Here is a 17,491-nt window from a genome sequence, read left to right as displayed (position 1 = left end):
AACAGTAGCAGGGCTCCCAGACAACAGACTACAGGGGAGGGAGGTCAAATGAGAGGTCGGACAGTGGAAAAGCATCTGACTACTGCCACTACTTACTTAATCATTAGACTGCTGTGAATGAAGTAATTGCTTTTGACAGTAAATGACAGATTTATGTGTAATTGATTCTGACCTAGTCCATGCCTCTAAGCTCGGCCACATTAAAAATTGTAAATATTACACAATGTCAGAGGCAACGCCCATGCTTCGTCTACACCATGAGATGAAGCTACACTCGTCATGAACAGGGATTAGTGTGTCATCAGTTGGGTATGTGCAATCATGTCCCAGATATGAGCTCACAGGGCTGTGCTTACTGCATCTCAATAACAACTGAAAGCTAGGGGATGTTAGTCAAAATGCAAAGGAAGTTTTAGCTCAAGAAGGGTTACTCACTGAGTGTAAGGCTGATTAAGCTACCATTACTGTCACATAGTATGAGCCTTTATCCGCACAAATATGCGGAGGAGTGGGTTTCTTTAAAAAAATGTGGAGAAAATAAAGCAGAGGAGACTTTACCAAAATGCTGCAGCAATTGCTCTTATCGTTCAGTCATTTCCTTGCGACTTGGGAAGCAGGAACATGATTTGGAGAAGCTGGAGAGTGAGATACATAAATTGTCCAGTACCCCAAAAACAGAAAAGAAAAAAAGAAAAAAAAAATATATCCTCCCATTACTTTAAAGTCCAGAAGAGTTGGCTTATTCATTTGGCAAAAGTTCCGCTCAGGTCTGGACCGAAACCCTGAATATTGTCCTTATGTGCTTTTTCATTTTTTTGTACACAGGTTTAGGGTCAGATTGCAACGTTTGCTTGCAACAGTTTGTCTTTGGATTTCACCATAATACAAAAATAAATAAAACAATTTTATTTTGGTTTTCAATTTGTCACTTTGGCTCAATGGCTGTAAATTTTTAAATGTTTGTTTGCATATACGGTACATAAATACTGTACTTCTTTGAGTTGAGTGTCCCTTGGTCACAGAATAGCACAGAGCTCCTTTATGAAGGAGGACTTTAAGATACATTAGATGCATAGAAAGGCACTTACAGTCTACACATTTTGGTGTGCATCAACAGACCAATTCCTTTTGGCCTGAGTCTGAGGTGCAGAGGAGATATTGAGCTGAGGTGAATGGCTTTTGAATACTGCAAGTTGTGTGTACACACAGACCTATTGGTGATTGCCATTTATACAGGTCATGTGGTCTTAGCTGGGTGAGTAGCGGTCAATGGTGCGGGCATCAGAGAGGGCCTGTGGGGGAGGGGGGAGGGGCTGGCCCAGGACATCCATCTTGTCGTGGGAGAGGCCCAGGTGCTCCGAGGCCAATTTGGACAGAGGGTAGAGGCTCTCCATGACCTTTGCATCAGCAACCAGTTGCTGCTGGGCTTGGATGAGAAGCTCATTGGCATTCTCCTGCTTCAGCCCCAGATGCTCTGCGGCATATTTACTCAGAGGATAGATGCCCTCAGCAAAGTCCAGCTTCAGTTTCCCATCTGTGGTCAGGCCCCCTGCAGTCCCTCCACTGCTATGCATCTTCATGTGGCTGATGAGGTTGCGCTGCTGAGCAAACTTTCCTCCACACACCTGACATGCATAGGGCTTCTCCCCTGAGTGGATGCGCATGTGCTCTGTGAGGCGATACTGCCGGGTGAAGCGCATGCCACAGGAGTCGCAGGCAAAAGGTTTAAGGCCCAGGTGGCTACGCATGTGGCGTGTCATGGTGCCGCGCTGCGTGAACTTCTTGCCACAGATGCTGCAGGGGTATGGCCGGGTCAGCCAGTGGGTCTTCTCATGCTGGCGCAAAGTGGCTGGATCTTTGTAGGACTTTTCACAGGAGGAACAGCGGTAGGGTCGGATCATCTCCCCAATGCCCCCTGAACTCAGCCCCTGGCTGGACTTGGTCTCCAGGTGGGACAGACTGTTTAAACTGTTGCTGCTGTTCAGGCTCCCATAACCGTTTGTGTTGCTGCTCATGTTTTTGGTGCTGCTGTTGTTGCTGTTTCCCATCTCCCCGCCAGAGTTGCCGTACAGCTCTTCTTCTGTGTGTGTCTCCACATGTGCATTGAGCTGCTCTGAGCTTGGGAAGCCTTTGTCACAGGGAATGCAGACATACAGATTGTCCCCGAAGCTTTCTGGCTCATACGGCATGTGGAACCTCCCCATTGATCCAGGAGGAGAGGGGCGGCCTTCACTACTGCCAGTCTCCTCTGTGCCTGACCCACTCTTGTCGTCTCCTCCTTCACTCTCCTCCCCTGCCTTGTGGTGGTTATGATGCTGGTCTCCATTTTCACCCCCTTCCTCCTCATCCTCATCTTCATCTTCATCTTCAGCTGTGTATGACAGTGGCTCGTGTTTCACCCAGCGGTAGATGTTGCCCATTTCTCTGCCTGCCTCTCCACCTTCTGGGGTGTCAGGACTCGGGGGACATGGGTAGCGATCTGTGCCATGGGAGCCTGAACGATGCAGGTGGGGGAGGTGTGGGCCAAGAGGCTGGTTGAGATGGGGGAAAAGCGGAGGAGTGAGAGAGCTTGCCTGGTCGGTCGACTCCATTTTTTCTGAGGGGAAGGCCCTTCCATTTGTCCCCTGCATGGGACTGGTGTGGCCACTCAGAGTCCCGTCTCGCTCCTCATCATTGTGAGTGTTTGCCAGATGGGAGTGAGAGGGTGTGTGCTGAGACTGGGAGTTGGGGCTTTTCTTGGAGAGATCAAGGCCGTAGTTGGGGGAGCAGTTTCTCTCAGGGTGGGCTGAGCGCCCAAGCTGGGCAGGCAGAGCTGACTGCAGGGACGGGAACACCTGAGAGCCCTGGGTGGAGGTGGGGGCAAACAGCTCCCCAGGATGAAGGGCTAGTCGATGGGGAACTAGCTCCTCTGGTGGTGGTGGCCGGGTTACAGGGCTATTCAAAATTCCTCCTGGAGGGCAGGGCTGAATGACAGGAGTAGAAACCCTATACCTGCCACCACTCCCCAAACCCATACTATTGGGCCCCATCTTTGGGTAGGGCAGAAATGCAGGACCTGGGCGGGGAGGGTACTTGCCATTTCTTTTCAGCTTCTTTTTGCACAAAGCCACTAAGTCGAGCAGTTGAAGGTAGCTGGCTGCTGCCAAGACAGCCCCTAGATTGGGTTCATTGGGAGAAGTGGGGTCTCCGTCGCTAAGGCGGCCTGTGTAGATGTAGTCCAGAATGACCCTGAAGACCCCTGGACTCACCATCTCGTGGTCGAGGTTGATTAGATTGTCATGGACCACCAAAGATTTCAAGTAGAGGCTGCTGGCAGCCAGAATGTTCTTGTGAGCTCTGAAGAGGGCGTTCTGCACCACAATAATAACATCACACAGGAAGCCCTTGGTTCGCTGGCTGTTGAGCTGCAGGAGGAGATCCCTAGCATGACTTGGAACTTCCATGGCACCCAGCATCGTCTTCAGTCCGCCACCTGAAACAACAGATATCTGTAAAACGTCATGCGGCAGTCAGCATTTCGACACACAAAAACACAATTAATGTGTAATTTTCTGCACCACAAAAATTATAATTGATGCATTTTATCAAAGCAATGATGATTTACACATCAGACTATATTAAAATATATTTGAGAGGTCTGAGTATCAAAAGGTTTGATTTGAGAAAAAAAAAAGAAAAAAGTAAATTATAAGTAATATGGAAACAAAAATATAATTTGCATACAGATACATTTATGTGGATTAATATAGATTAATTCACTTTTAAAACACACCTCAATTTATTGGATTTAGTTTTATTTTTTGATTTTGTTGCCTTGTTTACTAATTCATTTGTAGTTAAATATTTACATAATCGTGTTTATTTCATAGATTCCACTTGATGGAACATGTACGGAGTGCAGCACTTATGTGCGGGAAGTGCACATGAAGGCCACTCAGTTAAAGTGAACTTTTGCGAAAGGTGAACGGTTGCAGTGGTTTTCTCATTATCAGAAATTCAAGTCTACGCATTCACTTCCTCTGCAGCGAGCAAAAACCATGAAAGAACAAAATTCAGAGAACCAAAGATATATATTTTGTAACTGCTGGCTTCCTGATAAAGTATTTCAGAAGTTTTAAACAAAGCAAGGGATGAATGTTTCACAAGTATGATGAACAGCAGGCATAAACCTGAGGGGGAAGGACACATCCAAAAAAAGATTTCTTTCGGCTCCCCTTTCTGCCCAGTCATATAAGGAACACTGAGCGCACGGGATGTAAATCAGCATTACATGGTTCGATACTTTTTGTCGAGATGAGCTCCAGGGATCTAATGCACACGCACACATACGCACACACGCTTTCATACACACTCAAATATCAACACTAATTGTTCCATCAAGCCTAAAATAAACTATACTAGCTGCATGCATGAAACACCATGTATTGTTCAACCAGTGGCATCTGAGGATAGTTTACTTATGAGATTAAACGTCTCAAACTGTCCCTAAGGGCTGAGTCTCACTGATGGGAAACAAGCAACTAAATAAATATCATGTCATCTGTCTGATCATGCTCTTCCTGACACCAGCTCATTCACTTCTTGTTTATTTCATTCAGTTTAAGTGCTCAGCACAAGAATAGGCAAGTAGGAATCTAAATTTTAAAAAAAAACAAAAAAACGTGACAAATGAGTTACTAAGGAATTCTGGGGAATCCTGAACAAAAATGTGTCTACTTTCCCCTCTTACAATGCACCGCGACTAAAACTGTGCGTTCTTAAAACTCAAGGTCACTGCTTAGTACAATTTTAGTAGCGTGTTTTTTTGAATGCATGTTCAGTATCAGGCCTATAACATCAGAAGGAAATGTCATCACTGATTAAATGGAAAATGAAAGGGTCAGAATAAGTATGACTTCCAGCTCGTGATCATGCAAAGAACAGTCATCAATATGACACAAAAATATATCTTATACAATCATTTTCATAAAATGTGACTTCATGCTATTTAATACTTATTATCCGGTTGTAAATATCTAGAAAATAAAAAACGACTATAATTAAAAAGGCGAGTATGGCAGGTTTAGGTGGGTTTACGTTCCATCATGTCTGTCCCCAGTTGTCATCTAAAGTGTTTCCACTTCTGGTTTCTGTCTGGCTTTGATTACTCAACGGTCATATTTTACTATAAATTTCAATGTCGGTCAGATCAAACGTGTTTAGAAATGAGTGTGATATGAGAAATAAGCCAAGTACTTTCCACAACTTGTTGAACTTTTGCAGAGCCTCTATTGCATTAAGGGGTGTTCAGCTTACAGTTACTGTTATTGGTTACTGTGCGGAGCATGGTGACACGTCGTGTACTCGCGCACACATACACACACACACACAATCAGTGTACATTCTCGTCTGTATGCGGTCTACAGCTCTGTATCATGCGACACAGTTCAACTGTATCACAAAGCATGACAGAAAATTCTGCCTTCTTTATGTCCTGATTCATGAAGACATTTGTTTTTATACAGAGCGTATGAGGCATATAACTGCATATTTAATATATTCTTGAAAAACGTTATAAAAATCTTTTGCGACAGGAAAAAAAAAACATCTCTTGCACAAAGCAACATTTCTGTGCAGCTGCAACCTGCAGCGCGTACAACAAATTACTTTTGGTAATGTCTTGTGGTAAAAACAGTCAAAGTGACTGTGGGTTCCTCATCAAAGCAATAAAGATCTCTTTTCTCTCACTGTGATCAGTGCGAGAAGCTACAACTTGCCTTTTAAAATATCCCAAGCTCGCTGTTTGATGCAGCCTGCTGACAAAAGTGAACAGTAAAACATGTTTTATAAAAAGCTCTTGATCTGCAGGGGCAAGTGTAAGCTTACTGCATCCTGTTAGGAAGCCATCTATGATTGCAAAGATATTTAGTCAGACAACAGATCTTAAAACAAGCCTGCTACATGTAATGTTCTTGTAAACACATTCAAAGCCCGCACTGCAGTTTGTTTTGTTGGTTTGTTTTGTTAAACAACCTAAATTAAATCTTTTTTTTTCCTAGGTTGCACAAACAGTACAGTCATCTGAGACAAGGTTACTCAAGTCCCTCTGGGATGCATGGCTGTTTTCATCTGAGAGCCTTCGTTTTTAATGACCCGTCAACATGCTGAGGAGAGTTATATGATGGTGATGTAGTTAATGGAGATGGCATTCAGTTATTTGCATTAGATTAATATTCATTGTTCCTGTCTTTTGTCTGTTTTGTCACTTTTGTGGTTTGGGGTGAAGCGGGAGACTAAACTTCCTACCTCTACATGCAGCCTCAGTCACATAAACACTCAGACATCTGCTTAAAACGTTATGTTGACATTTTATTTTCTTTCATTTCAATTTGCTGCCCGTGCTCAAGTCACCTTGTTTATTTTAAAACCCATTTGACCACGTTCACATACAGTCCATGTTCAATTTATGAGGAAACACTGCAATACAAAGTCAGGGAGAATTTGCAAGAAGATATTTTACTGTAGTTTTATATGACTTTATTCCAACTAATAATTTTTTTTTTTTGTCATTGTGTGACTCACAAGAGGCAAAATACTGGCTGGAGAAGTTGTGCATGCATTAAAGAGTTTTGAGTTTCAGTTAGAAAAACTGCATCCTGACTCGCAAATTGAGTAGCAACACCCATGATGATAATAAGATGAGATTTAGTCAGGTCAGCACACACCATGGAGAGTCACTTTCTTGTTGTAATCGCGCATCTAAAAAAAAAAAAATTCATCACACACTCGGAGATAAGAGAGTAACACAGCTTCTTGTGAGCTGAGTGGACAGGTTTTAATTAACAATATTTTAATAATCAGCAATGAACCTATATTTAAGTAGCCTATTGAGAAGTTGTCAGTTTTTTTGGCTTACAATCATTTAACACCGAGCAGATCATTCAATTTGAAAGCACTTCATTATAACTTATTTCTAATTTCAACGATCGATAGGCTATACATTTATTTATAAATTAAATTAATTGTGAGTAAGTTGAATTTACCTGCCACAGTTCATCAAGGAGCCAGATCTGGAGATCAGGGCTCGTTTTTAATGCCACTGCCTAATATCTGACTACTTCACGTCGCGGTTTTTTAATTTTTTTTTGCCAGCAAAGTATGAAGTTGCCTGCTGACTGCGTGTCGCCGAGACGACCCTCTAATCTGTTTTACTCACTTATTGTACAGTAAACCGAATCACGAGTGAATCCATCTCTCTGTGAGCTGCAGAGCCTCATCCTTTACAAGCTTCACCTTATCTCCGCCAAAAAGGAGCCCTAAATCACCCCCAGAAACTGCCCGTTCTCAGCTCATTGTGCGCAAAAGGTGCATCACACAGCTGTTTCTTCTTCAGACCTGTCAACAGCACTGAGAAGCATCTCTTTCTTACATGGATATAAAATCTCGGAAACCAGGAATTCATGCACTATAAATCCCCCTCTCCTCCCAAATATTCCTATAATATTCTTTAGTGTGTTCTGTGTTCGCCTGAACTCAGTCCTGATGTGTGATTGCACGCAGGGATAGGCCTGTTTTATTATGTCCAATAGATACATTATGATTTGGCTTCCTTGTTACATTTATTAGAGGACTGCTGAAGTAGCTGAAGTAGCTGCAGTTCCCTTTTATCAGAGGTCGATGTTCCCTTTAACTTTTACATTAGGCCACCATCTGAGTTAAAAAAAAAAAAAAACCTTTAAAAATGAATTTAACTCGGGTAAAAAAACACATTATGTTTAAAAATCTGATTTTGGAGAGAGAAGCAGACAATTGTTTTGTTACTCAAAACTTTTTTTGAACATTTTGCTGAATTTTTAAGGCTTTATATGCAGTCTAAAATCGCCATTACTCCGGACTGATTGTGAAGAATTTAACAAAACAACCTACCGGGCTATGTGTAATTAATTATCTGAAATAAAACAGATTCGAATTAAATGCGGAGGAAAAAAAAACACACACACACCAAGCGGAGCCTTTACTTGCCGATGTCAAAATGATCCAGGAATAAAAGCTCGAGGCAGAGCGCAGCATGGTATGAAATAGCCAATCAATATTTCAACGGTTGAATAAAAAACACAGCGTTTCCTCCTTGACAGCGAACACTGAACACTTCAATGAATTAAAACTGTCCCCCTCTCCCCTGTCCTGTGTGCAGCATATCAGCTCTTACCTGCATGCCCGATGTCTTCTGCCATCCGATCTAAGTCTCCCTTAATGATCATCTCAGCAGTCTCTAGGAGTCATATCTGACGTTTCAGCTTTGAACTGCCAGCCTCCAAAAAACCATGCCAGTTTTCCGAGCGCGTCTGCCAGCTCTTTTTTTATGATTATTAATTGATATGAATTTCTTGTCGCTCCTTGGGTCCGTCCTCCCACCCACTTTCCTCCCTCTCCCTCTTTTCTCTGTCTCTCTGCCCCTCCTCTCCCTCTCTTTCTCATCCCCTCCTATAAAAAATACGTGCTTCGACCAGCATCAGTTTCCTCCTATTTTTTTTTTTTTTTCTCTAGTAATTTCCTTAGCTATTTTTGAGTCGGAGCAATAACGCGCACCGGGATGATAATGGAGCCTCTATGCGCCTTAAGTGTTTTAGCGCCCCGTGTGATGTCAGTCTATAATAAAACTAAAAGGTAAAATCGAGGGCAGGAACTTCAAATGACCCCGACTTGAACTTCTCAACACATCGCCTTAAAGAGACAGGCAGCTATTGTATACATAGGCATATATGTTGCATATTTATGATCAAGAAGCTTAAACTTAAGAGAGGGGTTTGAATGTTGGAAATAACTGCTTACATTGAGAGCTGTTCGAGCGTTTCATGTCGAGGAGCTTCATGGAATTAGACCCCCCCTCCTTTAAACACCTTTATTAATTTTATTTAGTCCTTGAGGCCAAAATTAGGCCAAATTCTATTCATTCATGTTTGCTTCTTTTGTGCAATTTAGAGAAATAAATTCACAGCTGCTGCCGTTCTCTTTGTGTGTGTTTGTGTGTGTCTGTGTGTGTGTGTGTGTGTGTACATGTTTTAATTAAATAAAGTTAAATGAAGGTGTGTTCACTTTGCCTGCAGACCTCCCCTGAGAAAATGTGGAGCCTTAATGGCACCCCGGGCTCCACTTAAAGAGCACAATTAGCTAAGTGGAAACAAAAAAGGAAGTTTGATCACTTTAAACACTTTAAAACACACATCTCTCCCTCCCTCCCTCTCTCTCTCCCCCTCTCTCTCTTAGGTAAAACACCTGCTGTGACATGAACATTAAAGCGTCGCTGACTGTAAATGGGCGACACATTAAGGCCTATTCTGATGTTTAAACTCTTCTTTAAACTTGTCAAGTTTTTTTCCCCACATGTGAAAATATTCTTATTACAGGTAATATAAAAATGAAGGATTATGTACAATAGAGCACGTTGCAGACACTCCTTTATCTTTAAAATAACTGCTTCACAGATGCCTTTTAAATATGTTCCCTTTCCTGCTGTAGACACATGCAGTCAGCCTCATCAGTGATAAAATAAATTATTAAAACATTTCATTTCATGTGGCTTTTTATGAAATGTTACGTTTATTTCGTCCTTTATATACAGCATCTCATACTGAAATCCTGCCCACACGGCCTCCAGTGTCTTGGATGATTTACATAATGCAAATATGAAGATTAAATAAATAATGAAAAATAAGAATTCTAATACAGCCGAAGACAAGCTTTAGGCCGGACGTGCCCATATGATCCAGATGCTCAAACTTTGTCTGGACTGAAGACGACATCAGGACCATCGGCTCAAAGCCAAAACACGCATTAAAACCTGGATAAATTCGTCATTGTGGTCCACTAAAAGCTGCTCATTATGACACAGAGTATGATCACACGTCTGCGTGGATGCCCCCGCGCCTCTCTGCCGTATCACAACCTTACCTCGGACTCATGTCTGGTGCTCTGGCCGTATGTCTGCTCTCCTTTTCGGCATTCCCTCATGAGGACATCCGCAGTTCCCTAGTACAGCTCTCTCAAAACTTCTCTTCCGCGTATTTTTTTTTTTTTTTTTTGCAGTCCTCTCTCCCCCGGTTTTCCCCTTCTTTCACCCTCTTAGATACACTGAAATGAAACTCACATGTTAACAAGAGTATCTGACACTTCAGACTGTGTCGGGGTCCGCTCGGACCAAACCTGCCGGTGGAGACTTTACGCGCACAGCGACACCCAATGGTGCACTGCACTCCTCTGCAGTGGGTCCCATTGGATTTAGCAAGGAGGACACGCTGTGCAGTGATTTTCTTTTGGGGGGGGGGGGGCAATTAAAAGGTAGGAAAGCTATGATCTCTAATTTGTGAGCAGAGTAAAAACACACAGTGACTTAAAAGTCAGTCATATTATTATTCGGTGTTAATGCAGGAAATGGGGCTATTTGCAACTTTAAAATGAATTGAAGGTAGGCTAAGTAAAGTAAGTTCAGATGAGTTGGACTGTTATCACAATAAAATGCCCATAGTGAAAAGAAGTACTATTTTAAAAATAAGTTTAAAAAGAAATAGCAGCACACTATAAAGTCATGCATTTAAAAAGTACAAAAGCAACATTACTACAAAGCAAAATGTACTTTAAGTGGTAAGAGTACTTTTACTTCTGATACTTTTACTACTGTCAGTTTTATAACTCGTTATTATAAGATCATTATTTAAGATGCATTTACATGTAGGCTGGACTGTGGACTAATTTAAACTACTTTATATATACATACTGCATGATAGTTTAGTGTTACAAATGCATCATATCTTATAGATTGTATGTTTTGTGTGTCAAATCATAATTTGAAAGTAACTATAGCTGTAAGATAAATGCTTTAGAGTACAAAGTACAATATTTTCTACTCTACAGTAAGTATGAAGTAGCATTAAATGTTCAAGTAAATTACAAGTACCTTAAAAATGTTGCTCAAGTACAGTACTCGAGTACTTAGTTCCAGTACTTTCAAATACCAGTCCTAATGTTGAAGCCTTATAAAAAGCACTGTCTGTATATTTGCTGCACTCCAACATGTCAGACAAAAGAAAAACTACCCTTTGATACCACGTAGGCTGGTTATTTCTGTTCTAACCATCATTTAAGGTTTAAGTTTATATCATTAAAAGTAAATGAGGAAACATCTCCAAAAAAAATGCAGAGTCTGTGTATTTCTGCTAGTTGGCATCAGTGTCTAAAAAAAGTAACATTTTCATTCTTTTTGTACACAGTAGTTAAACGAAGTCATTAAGTCTCTATAAACATTAATACTAACGCATATTTAATCTACCGTATTTGGAAGGATTATGTCAGATAGGCCTGTCTGTTATTATTCCCTCAAGTCTTTCCACAGCCATCCGGAGGTGTTTGAAAGACCGCAGATTGAAATTGATGAAGTAATTATTTTACCATCACTGAGTGCCTTAATAGACAGCTGATGTGATCCAGTCACACACACACACACACCAGACTGAGGCCTGTTTATGTTTGTTTTGATCACAACAGCAGCTGACAATCTCATAAAGCATGCAGGGACTCTTCCTCTTTAAATAATCTGAGTCCAAGGTGCTGGTGTTTCATTGAAGTTATCCGAGCCACCCTAACAGCCTGGTGGAGTGGAGGACGGTATTGTCCTTCACTTCCATGTTCCCTTGATGAACTGTTGATAACCTCACAGACAGAGGTAGGCAGAACTGTGCAGGAGAATAGATATGTTGTATCAAGGATGTGTTTCGATTCATGGTCCAAAATAGTTTTTTCCATCTAGGGAAACACATATTGATGTCATATGCTGCTTGTCAGGTAGGTTATGTCTTTAACATAGGTTGTGCTACTTGTATTTATCTAATTATGAGCTCTATCTATGACTTCTGGTATTGATGTATTGTATTGTATTTTCGCCGGATTATACACGTGCAGAGTTTAGATTTGCCTTCCACATTTCTGTTACAAATTGCATTTTATTGAGATTTTACTGAAATCTGCAAGGTTTTCATATAATTGGCACTAATTATGCACCTACAACAGCCTCAAAACCAATAAATAACACAGGCAACAAATGTGCAACAACACACTTAGGCCTACTCAAAGCAGGATTTCACAGGGGTCAAGGGTCAAAGCCTAGATTGTGAATACTTTACGAAAGCACCATAACCAATAAATAAATTTTATGCCACATGTTGCCTGGACCTCCATAGCAACATGACAGGAGGCGTTACAGCCAAGAATGATAGCTAATTTTCCTTGTCAGGACCAGACATATTGATATGTAGTCTGATAGCAAAACCAGTGCACAGAGCAGAAAAAAATTATGATACTATAGAAACTAATGTTGCTTAATTTCTGTTTCTTTGTGTGTCTTTGGGTACAGCAGTTGTCTTCCCAGACAGACTTTATCTCACTAATCAATCAGCCTCCAGAGGCCTGCGCTGGACATTCAACTTCAGCCTGTCAAAATACAATTTAACATACTGTAATCTGGAGCGCAGCAAACCTGAAACGCTGAACTTTTAATGAACTGAAAAAGCCTCCAAATTGCTGGTTGTAAGCAATGATTCAATTAAAGCTGTGAGATCTGAGCCCCAAACACAGCCCGAGGAGCCCATCCCATAGACCGTTCATGTCTACTTCCCTAAAGACCAGCGAGGAACCAGAGTTTGGAGATAAGGCAGGCTGGACAGCCAAATCCCTTAACAGTCTTCTGTCACCCTTTAAATCACACACCTTTCCCACCACTTCTCTAAGTGTGAGTATTGTAGGTTTTACATGTGACATATATCTTGCAGAAGCTTTGTGGGTTGGATATAGAAACACAATGCTCTCAATGACTGTAGCCAACTTTTTCAAACATCTGTGAGCGGATATGTTGCAGGGTCACCATGTCTCTAAGGCCCAAACCACCTCGTTTCAATTTAGATTTTCAGTGAGGAATTTTGCAATCACCTTATTATTGCTCCATTTCTGTCTGCCAGCATAAGGATAGAGCAAGACCGGACAATAGACAGGACAGTCTAAAAGTAATTCTAACACCTTGAAACAGACCATATAAGTGTAATGTCCTACACTGTTCTCAATACTCACACAAGGTCTTTTGCTCTCTCTTCCTTCTTTCATTCTCATCAATCATCCCTCTCTCCTTTCTTTCTTTCTTTTTTTCTTTCTTTCCAGTGGACATGGCCACACATATCTCCAGATGATTGCTGTGACCGCCCCACCATACCAGACACACCCCCCTCCAGCTCCAGATTCCCTTCGCCACCAAAAATTGAACGGTAGGCTCAACATTTACACACAGACCTCTCTTAATTCATTCTAATGAGCAGTTTTGCGACAGCTTTAGAGCATAGGCGTGCAAGGCATGTCATTTGAATGAGCAGAGCTGTTGTGTGCGTTTGGTCGCTATTCTAGTTTGCCCATCTGCTGGTGATAGACGATTATCGTGCCATGATTAGAGCCAGATCAGAAATACTTGATTTATTCTATTTTTTTTTTCACGAAGGGGAAAATGTATGATTGCAAAATAGTTTCTGGTTTTGAGAAGGCACACAGCATACAACGTTTTATTCCCCAAATATTTTTGGATATCCTGCCTTCATCAGGGTGGTATATGAAGTTGTCTCTACTTTTAGTGTGTACGGTCCATTAACTATCCATGCAAATTTACAAGAGAAATATAAATTACAATAAATAGAAAACTTACAAACCATATTTTTACAAAATGAAAAAAATTACAGTCTTCATAGTTTTACATTTAGAGAAATGCACTTATTTACTTTCTTGCCAAGAGTTTGATGAGAAGATCAATAGTTCTCTCCCATCTGTAAAGTAAATATGAAGCTACAGCCAGCGGGCAATTAACTTAGATTAGCATAATTACTGGAAACAGGAGGAAACAGCTGGCCTGGCCTTAAAGTTTAAAATATCTGCAGAACAGCACCTCTTCAGCTCACTAACTGAGAATTCTTAGGTGGAGGTGGTTTGGACAGAGCCAGGCAAGCTCTCCCCCTGCTTCCAGTCTTTATGCTAAGCTAAGCTAATCACCTGCTGCTCTAGCCTTATATTTACCTTTCAGACATAAGAGTAATATTGATATTCTCATCTCAGTCTTGGCAAGAAAGCAAATAAGCTTTCCCTATTCCTTTAAACCAACAACAGGTGCAACAGGTTGAATCACCACACACATATACCACCCAGACGAAGGTAAGATAGCTGAAACCGGTTGGGGAATACAGCATATTGTGTTAAAGTTGTGCCACTTTTTTAATTTTGATTATATTGAATATTGCCAAATTTCAGGCTAAAGTGAAAACAGGTTTGACTTTTCATAACAAGGAACAAGGAAGTGTCCTTGCTATGAGAAAGACTAAATGAAGCTGACAAAAAAATCTTTCAAAATCCATTTCATCGTATCACAGAAACTTCCTCAGCTGATGTTCATCCAGTTTTCATTGAATTCAGTTTTCTTAGCAATAATGAAATTGAGACTTAAGGACAATTGTGTGATACAACCATAACCTCTATAACAGCTACTAAAAGGACCTTGTGTTAAGATTGTTGCATCAACTTCTTTTGTCAAGGTCAATAATTAACTTTGAACCTTAACTACAAGAAGCTGTAAACACAACACTGACACATTATCACCTTTTAAGTTGATACCGCAAACTGAAGTTGTGTTTCTGGCCACCTGTTGAATGTAAATCCAGTATTCAATCTGGTTTCAGCTGTGGTTTGATCTCCATCATATCCCGAGGGGAGGGGAATACCTGCTCTTTAGCAACTAAATGCTCTATTGTGTTTACAAGCTAGTCGGCAACTTTGTCTGTCTGCTGTTGGGTGCTGATGGCTGTAGAGCTGGTTTGATGAAAACAGCTGTTTGTGTCCAAAAACGATGCTGATGAGGCAGTAAGAACCAAAACAATGACCTAAAAGATGCTAAAATGCTTTGTAAGGCTGAGGAAATTATAATTCTCTGTCGGTTTATTACTGCCAGCAAAGCCTTTCACATTCAAGTAGCTATGTACGTTTCTGGCAACTGATCAGAGCTCAAATACTTCCAATAACATGAAATGAGACAACAAAATAACTCTCTACCTCAATGAACATTTTATTAATATTGAATCAGAGAAGGTCAACGAATGCACATGTCAACCCTATTTACCAGCATGACTTTGTTGGCTTAGTCCTGCCTACTCTTGTATTACAGTGTGTGTATATGCGTCTGTTGAAATCTGTATATGTGTGTGTAGGCCAGTCCAGTGGGCGTCTGTGCAGCACATGGCTGTCCGATGCATGGTCTCTGCTCCCTGGTCTCTCCTCATTAGCCTCACACAGTGCAGCCGTTCCCCTCTCGCCCCCTCACCTCCTCCCCCCTCCTCACGCTCTCTACCTTCCACTCAAGGCACACACAAGGGGAAGAGCGAACCTTTTGTTTTCTGTGTCCGACCTGCGCCCCGTTCCAACCCTCCTCCTTTTCTCTCCTACTCCTCTCCACTGACTAAATCTCTTTTCCGGATTGATACTGCTGAAAACCATATGGTGTGTGACATCATCAGGACAGGAAGCAGGGAGAGGGGAATGGTAGAGCAGGGGAGAGATTGGCTTGCCAGGTCTCTGTACAGTGATGTCAGCAGAAAAGCACTCTGGGAGGCCCGTTGGGGGGTGAGAGCAGAGCAGGTTGGAAATTATATCTCTCTTTTTTTTTTTTCAGATCTCACTCCCACCTGGATAATCAAGGGCTGAAGGACGGCGAGTAGAGAGGCAGCGTATACCTTGAAGGCAACCTTGACGTGATTTGTTAACATGTCAGGTCATGAACTGTTTTCCTAGTTTGCACTGGTGTGCAGGTGCTTCTGAAACACCTTTCTCTAAAAATATCAGAATAATCTTAATTCAGAGGGATTTCAGGTAGTTCCTGTGATGCTAAAACGTCTGCAGATCATCTAACTACCTCTTTCTTTTAGTTGCTGGCAGTCCCAATCTGCTCACCAGGCTTTATGTCTGTCAACCTCCCTCCCCCTTTTGTTCTCTGGGTGAACTCTTCAGCTTTGTTGTGAGATCCTGGTCTCCATACCATCACTACCGACCCATCCAGCTCTCTATCAGCACACACAGAGATACACATAAACACTCAGTTAGCCACTCACGCAGTCAGCATCTCTCTCCTTCACACACAAACACACATGCACTAAAATACCCTTCCCCTCTGATTAATGGCAGAGCTGGGGAGGGTGCCAGGCAAGGAGGGAAGGCATTAGAGGAGAGGGGAGGAGACGAGAGGAGAGGAGAAGGAGAGGCTGCTGCAGCTGTGGTTTTGGAGTCGGTCTCTGCACCCCCTTGCTGCCCCCTCTCTCCATCTCCTCTCTGGCTCCTCCAGGGACACACGCCTTGGCCAGGCCCCAGGAACCAGGGAGTCAGGACCAGGCTAAGGGGGAGAAAAAGGGGAACAAGGAGAGGAAAGGAAGGATATCACAAAAGAAAGAGAAAAACAGAGCTGACCTAATACGAAAGTATTGTCAGGCAGCACCTACATAAACAGGAGAGTGCATGAGATGTTCCTCAAAGGTTTTTACGGGCAAAACGGAATCACATTTCCAAAAACACTTGAGCCTGTTAAAGTTTGTTTTACTATTTGATACTGGTGCTGTCATTTGGTTTTATGTTGCAACAAAACCAGAACTTAGTTCTTTCAGATTTGAAAAAAACAAACACATTACTTAACTGCGTTTTTTGAAATAATATCAATATATAATCTTACTGAAGTATTTTTATTTCACATGAATTCAAATTATTACCTACATAAAATGCATACATGCAAAGCACTGCATGGAACCAACTTGTAACTCACTAACAAACTCATTCACATTTAGCAGGCTACAGATTCTCCACAGGGGGAGCTGTGTAGACGGTTTCAGACAAGTACCTCTACAAGTATGTACTAGAGGTCTGCAAGCCCGTCGGGACCCAGTGGGCCCCAACATGTTGATTGGTGCCGGGCTCGGGTCGGACTCAGGCTTATTTAACTTCTCTCCTTTCATTTGTCCTCAGTAAGTGGTGTGTAGTGTGTTGTGTGTGGTGTGTGTGTTGTGGTGTTGCGTGTATTAGTGAGATGAGCCCTTTTTTAACTCATCTCCTTCATTGTGCCCATAGTACTGTGTGATGTTTTTGCATGTGTTCAAAGAGAACTTAATTGGTGTCGTCTTGGGCAGCTCGGGCTGAAAACTTGCTATTTGGGCCAGAACTAGGGCTTTAACCCATAAGACCAGGCCACCATGCTAGGGAGTCTTTTGGCCTGTCCAGAAGGGCTCTAAGTACACTCAAAATAATGCACCACCTAAATAGGACAGAAGACCGACAGAAGTTAATATATATAATCATGATGATTATTATTAATTACCATTCAAAGGCAATTTTAACACTCGAAGCCACAAAATGCAGGCTGTGGAGTTTTACAACTTCAGGTGATCCTTAATTTAACTGC

General features: G+C 41.8%; 1 protein-coding gene across 1 annotated transcript; it reads right to left on the bottom strand.

Moving 5' to 3' along the window:
• On the bottom strand, positions 1-8,398 carry hic1 (hypermethylated in cancer 1; the record flags this gene model as incomplete). Its single annotated transcript, XM_035680740.1, is given in 2 exon segments — positions 1-3,472; positions 8,189-8,398. Coding segments are annotated over 2 exon segments (2,277 nt in total). The 5' UTR covers positions 8,241-8,398.
• Positions 8,399-17,491: the final 9,093 nt, after the last annotated feature.

The sequence above is a fragment of the Morone saxatilis genome, unplaced genomic scaffold (assembly GCF_004916995.1).
Source record: "Morone saxatilis isolate NCDOM2014 unplaced genomic scaffold, NCSU_SB_2.0 Contig8, whole genome shotgun sequence".
NCBI classification, from domain to species: Eukaryota; Metazoa; Chordata; class Actinopteri; family Moronidae; genus Morone; species Morone saxatilis.
The sequence above is the reverse complement of the archived record's forward strand: the minus strand, read 5'-3'. Positions and strand labels throughout refer to the sequence as shown.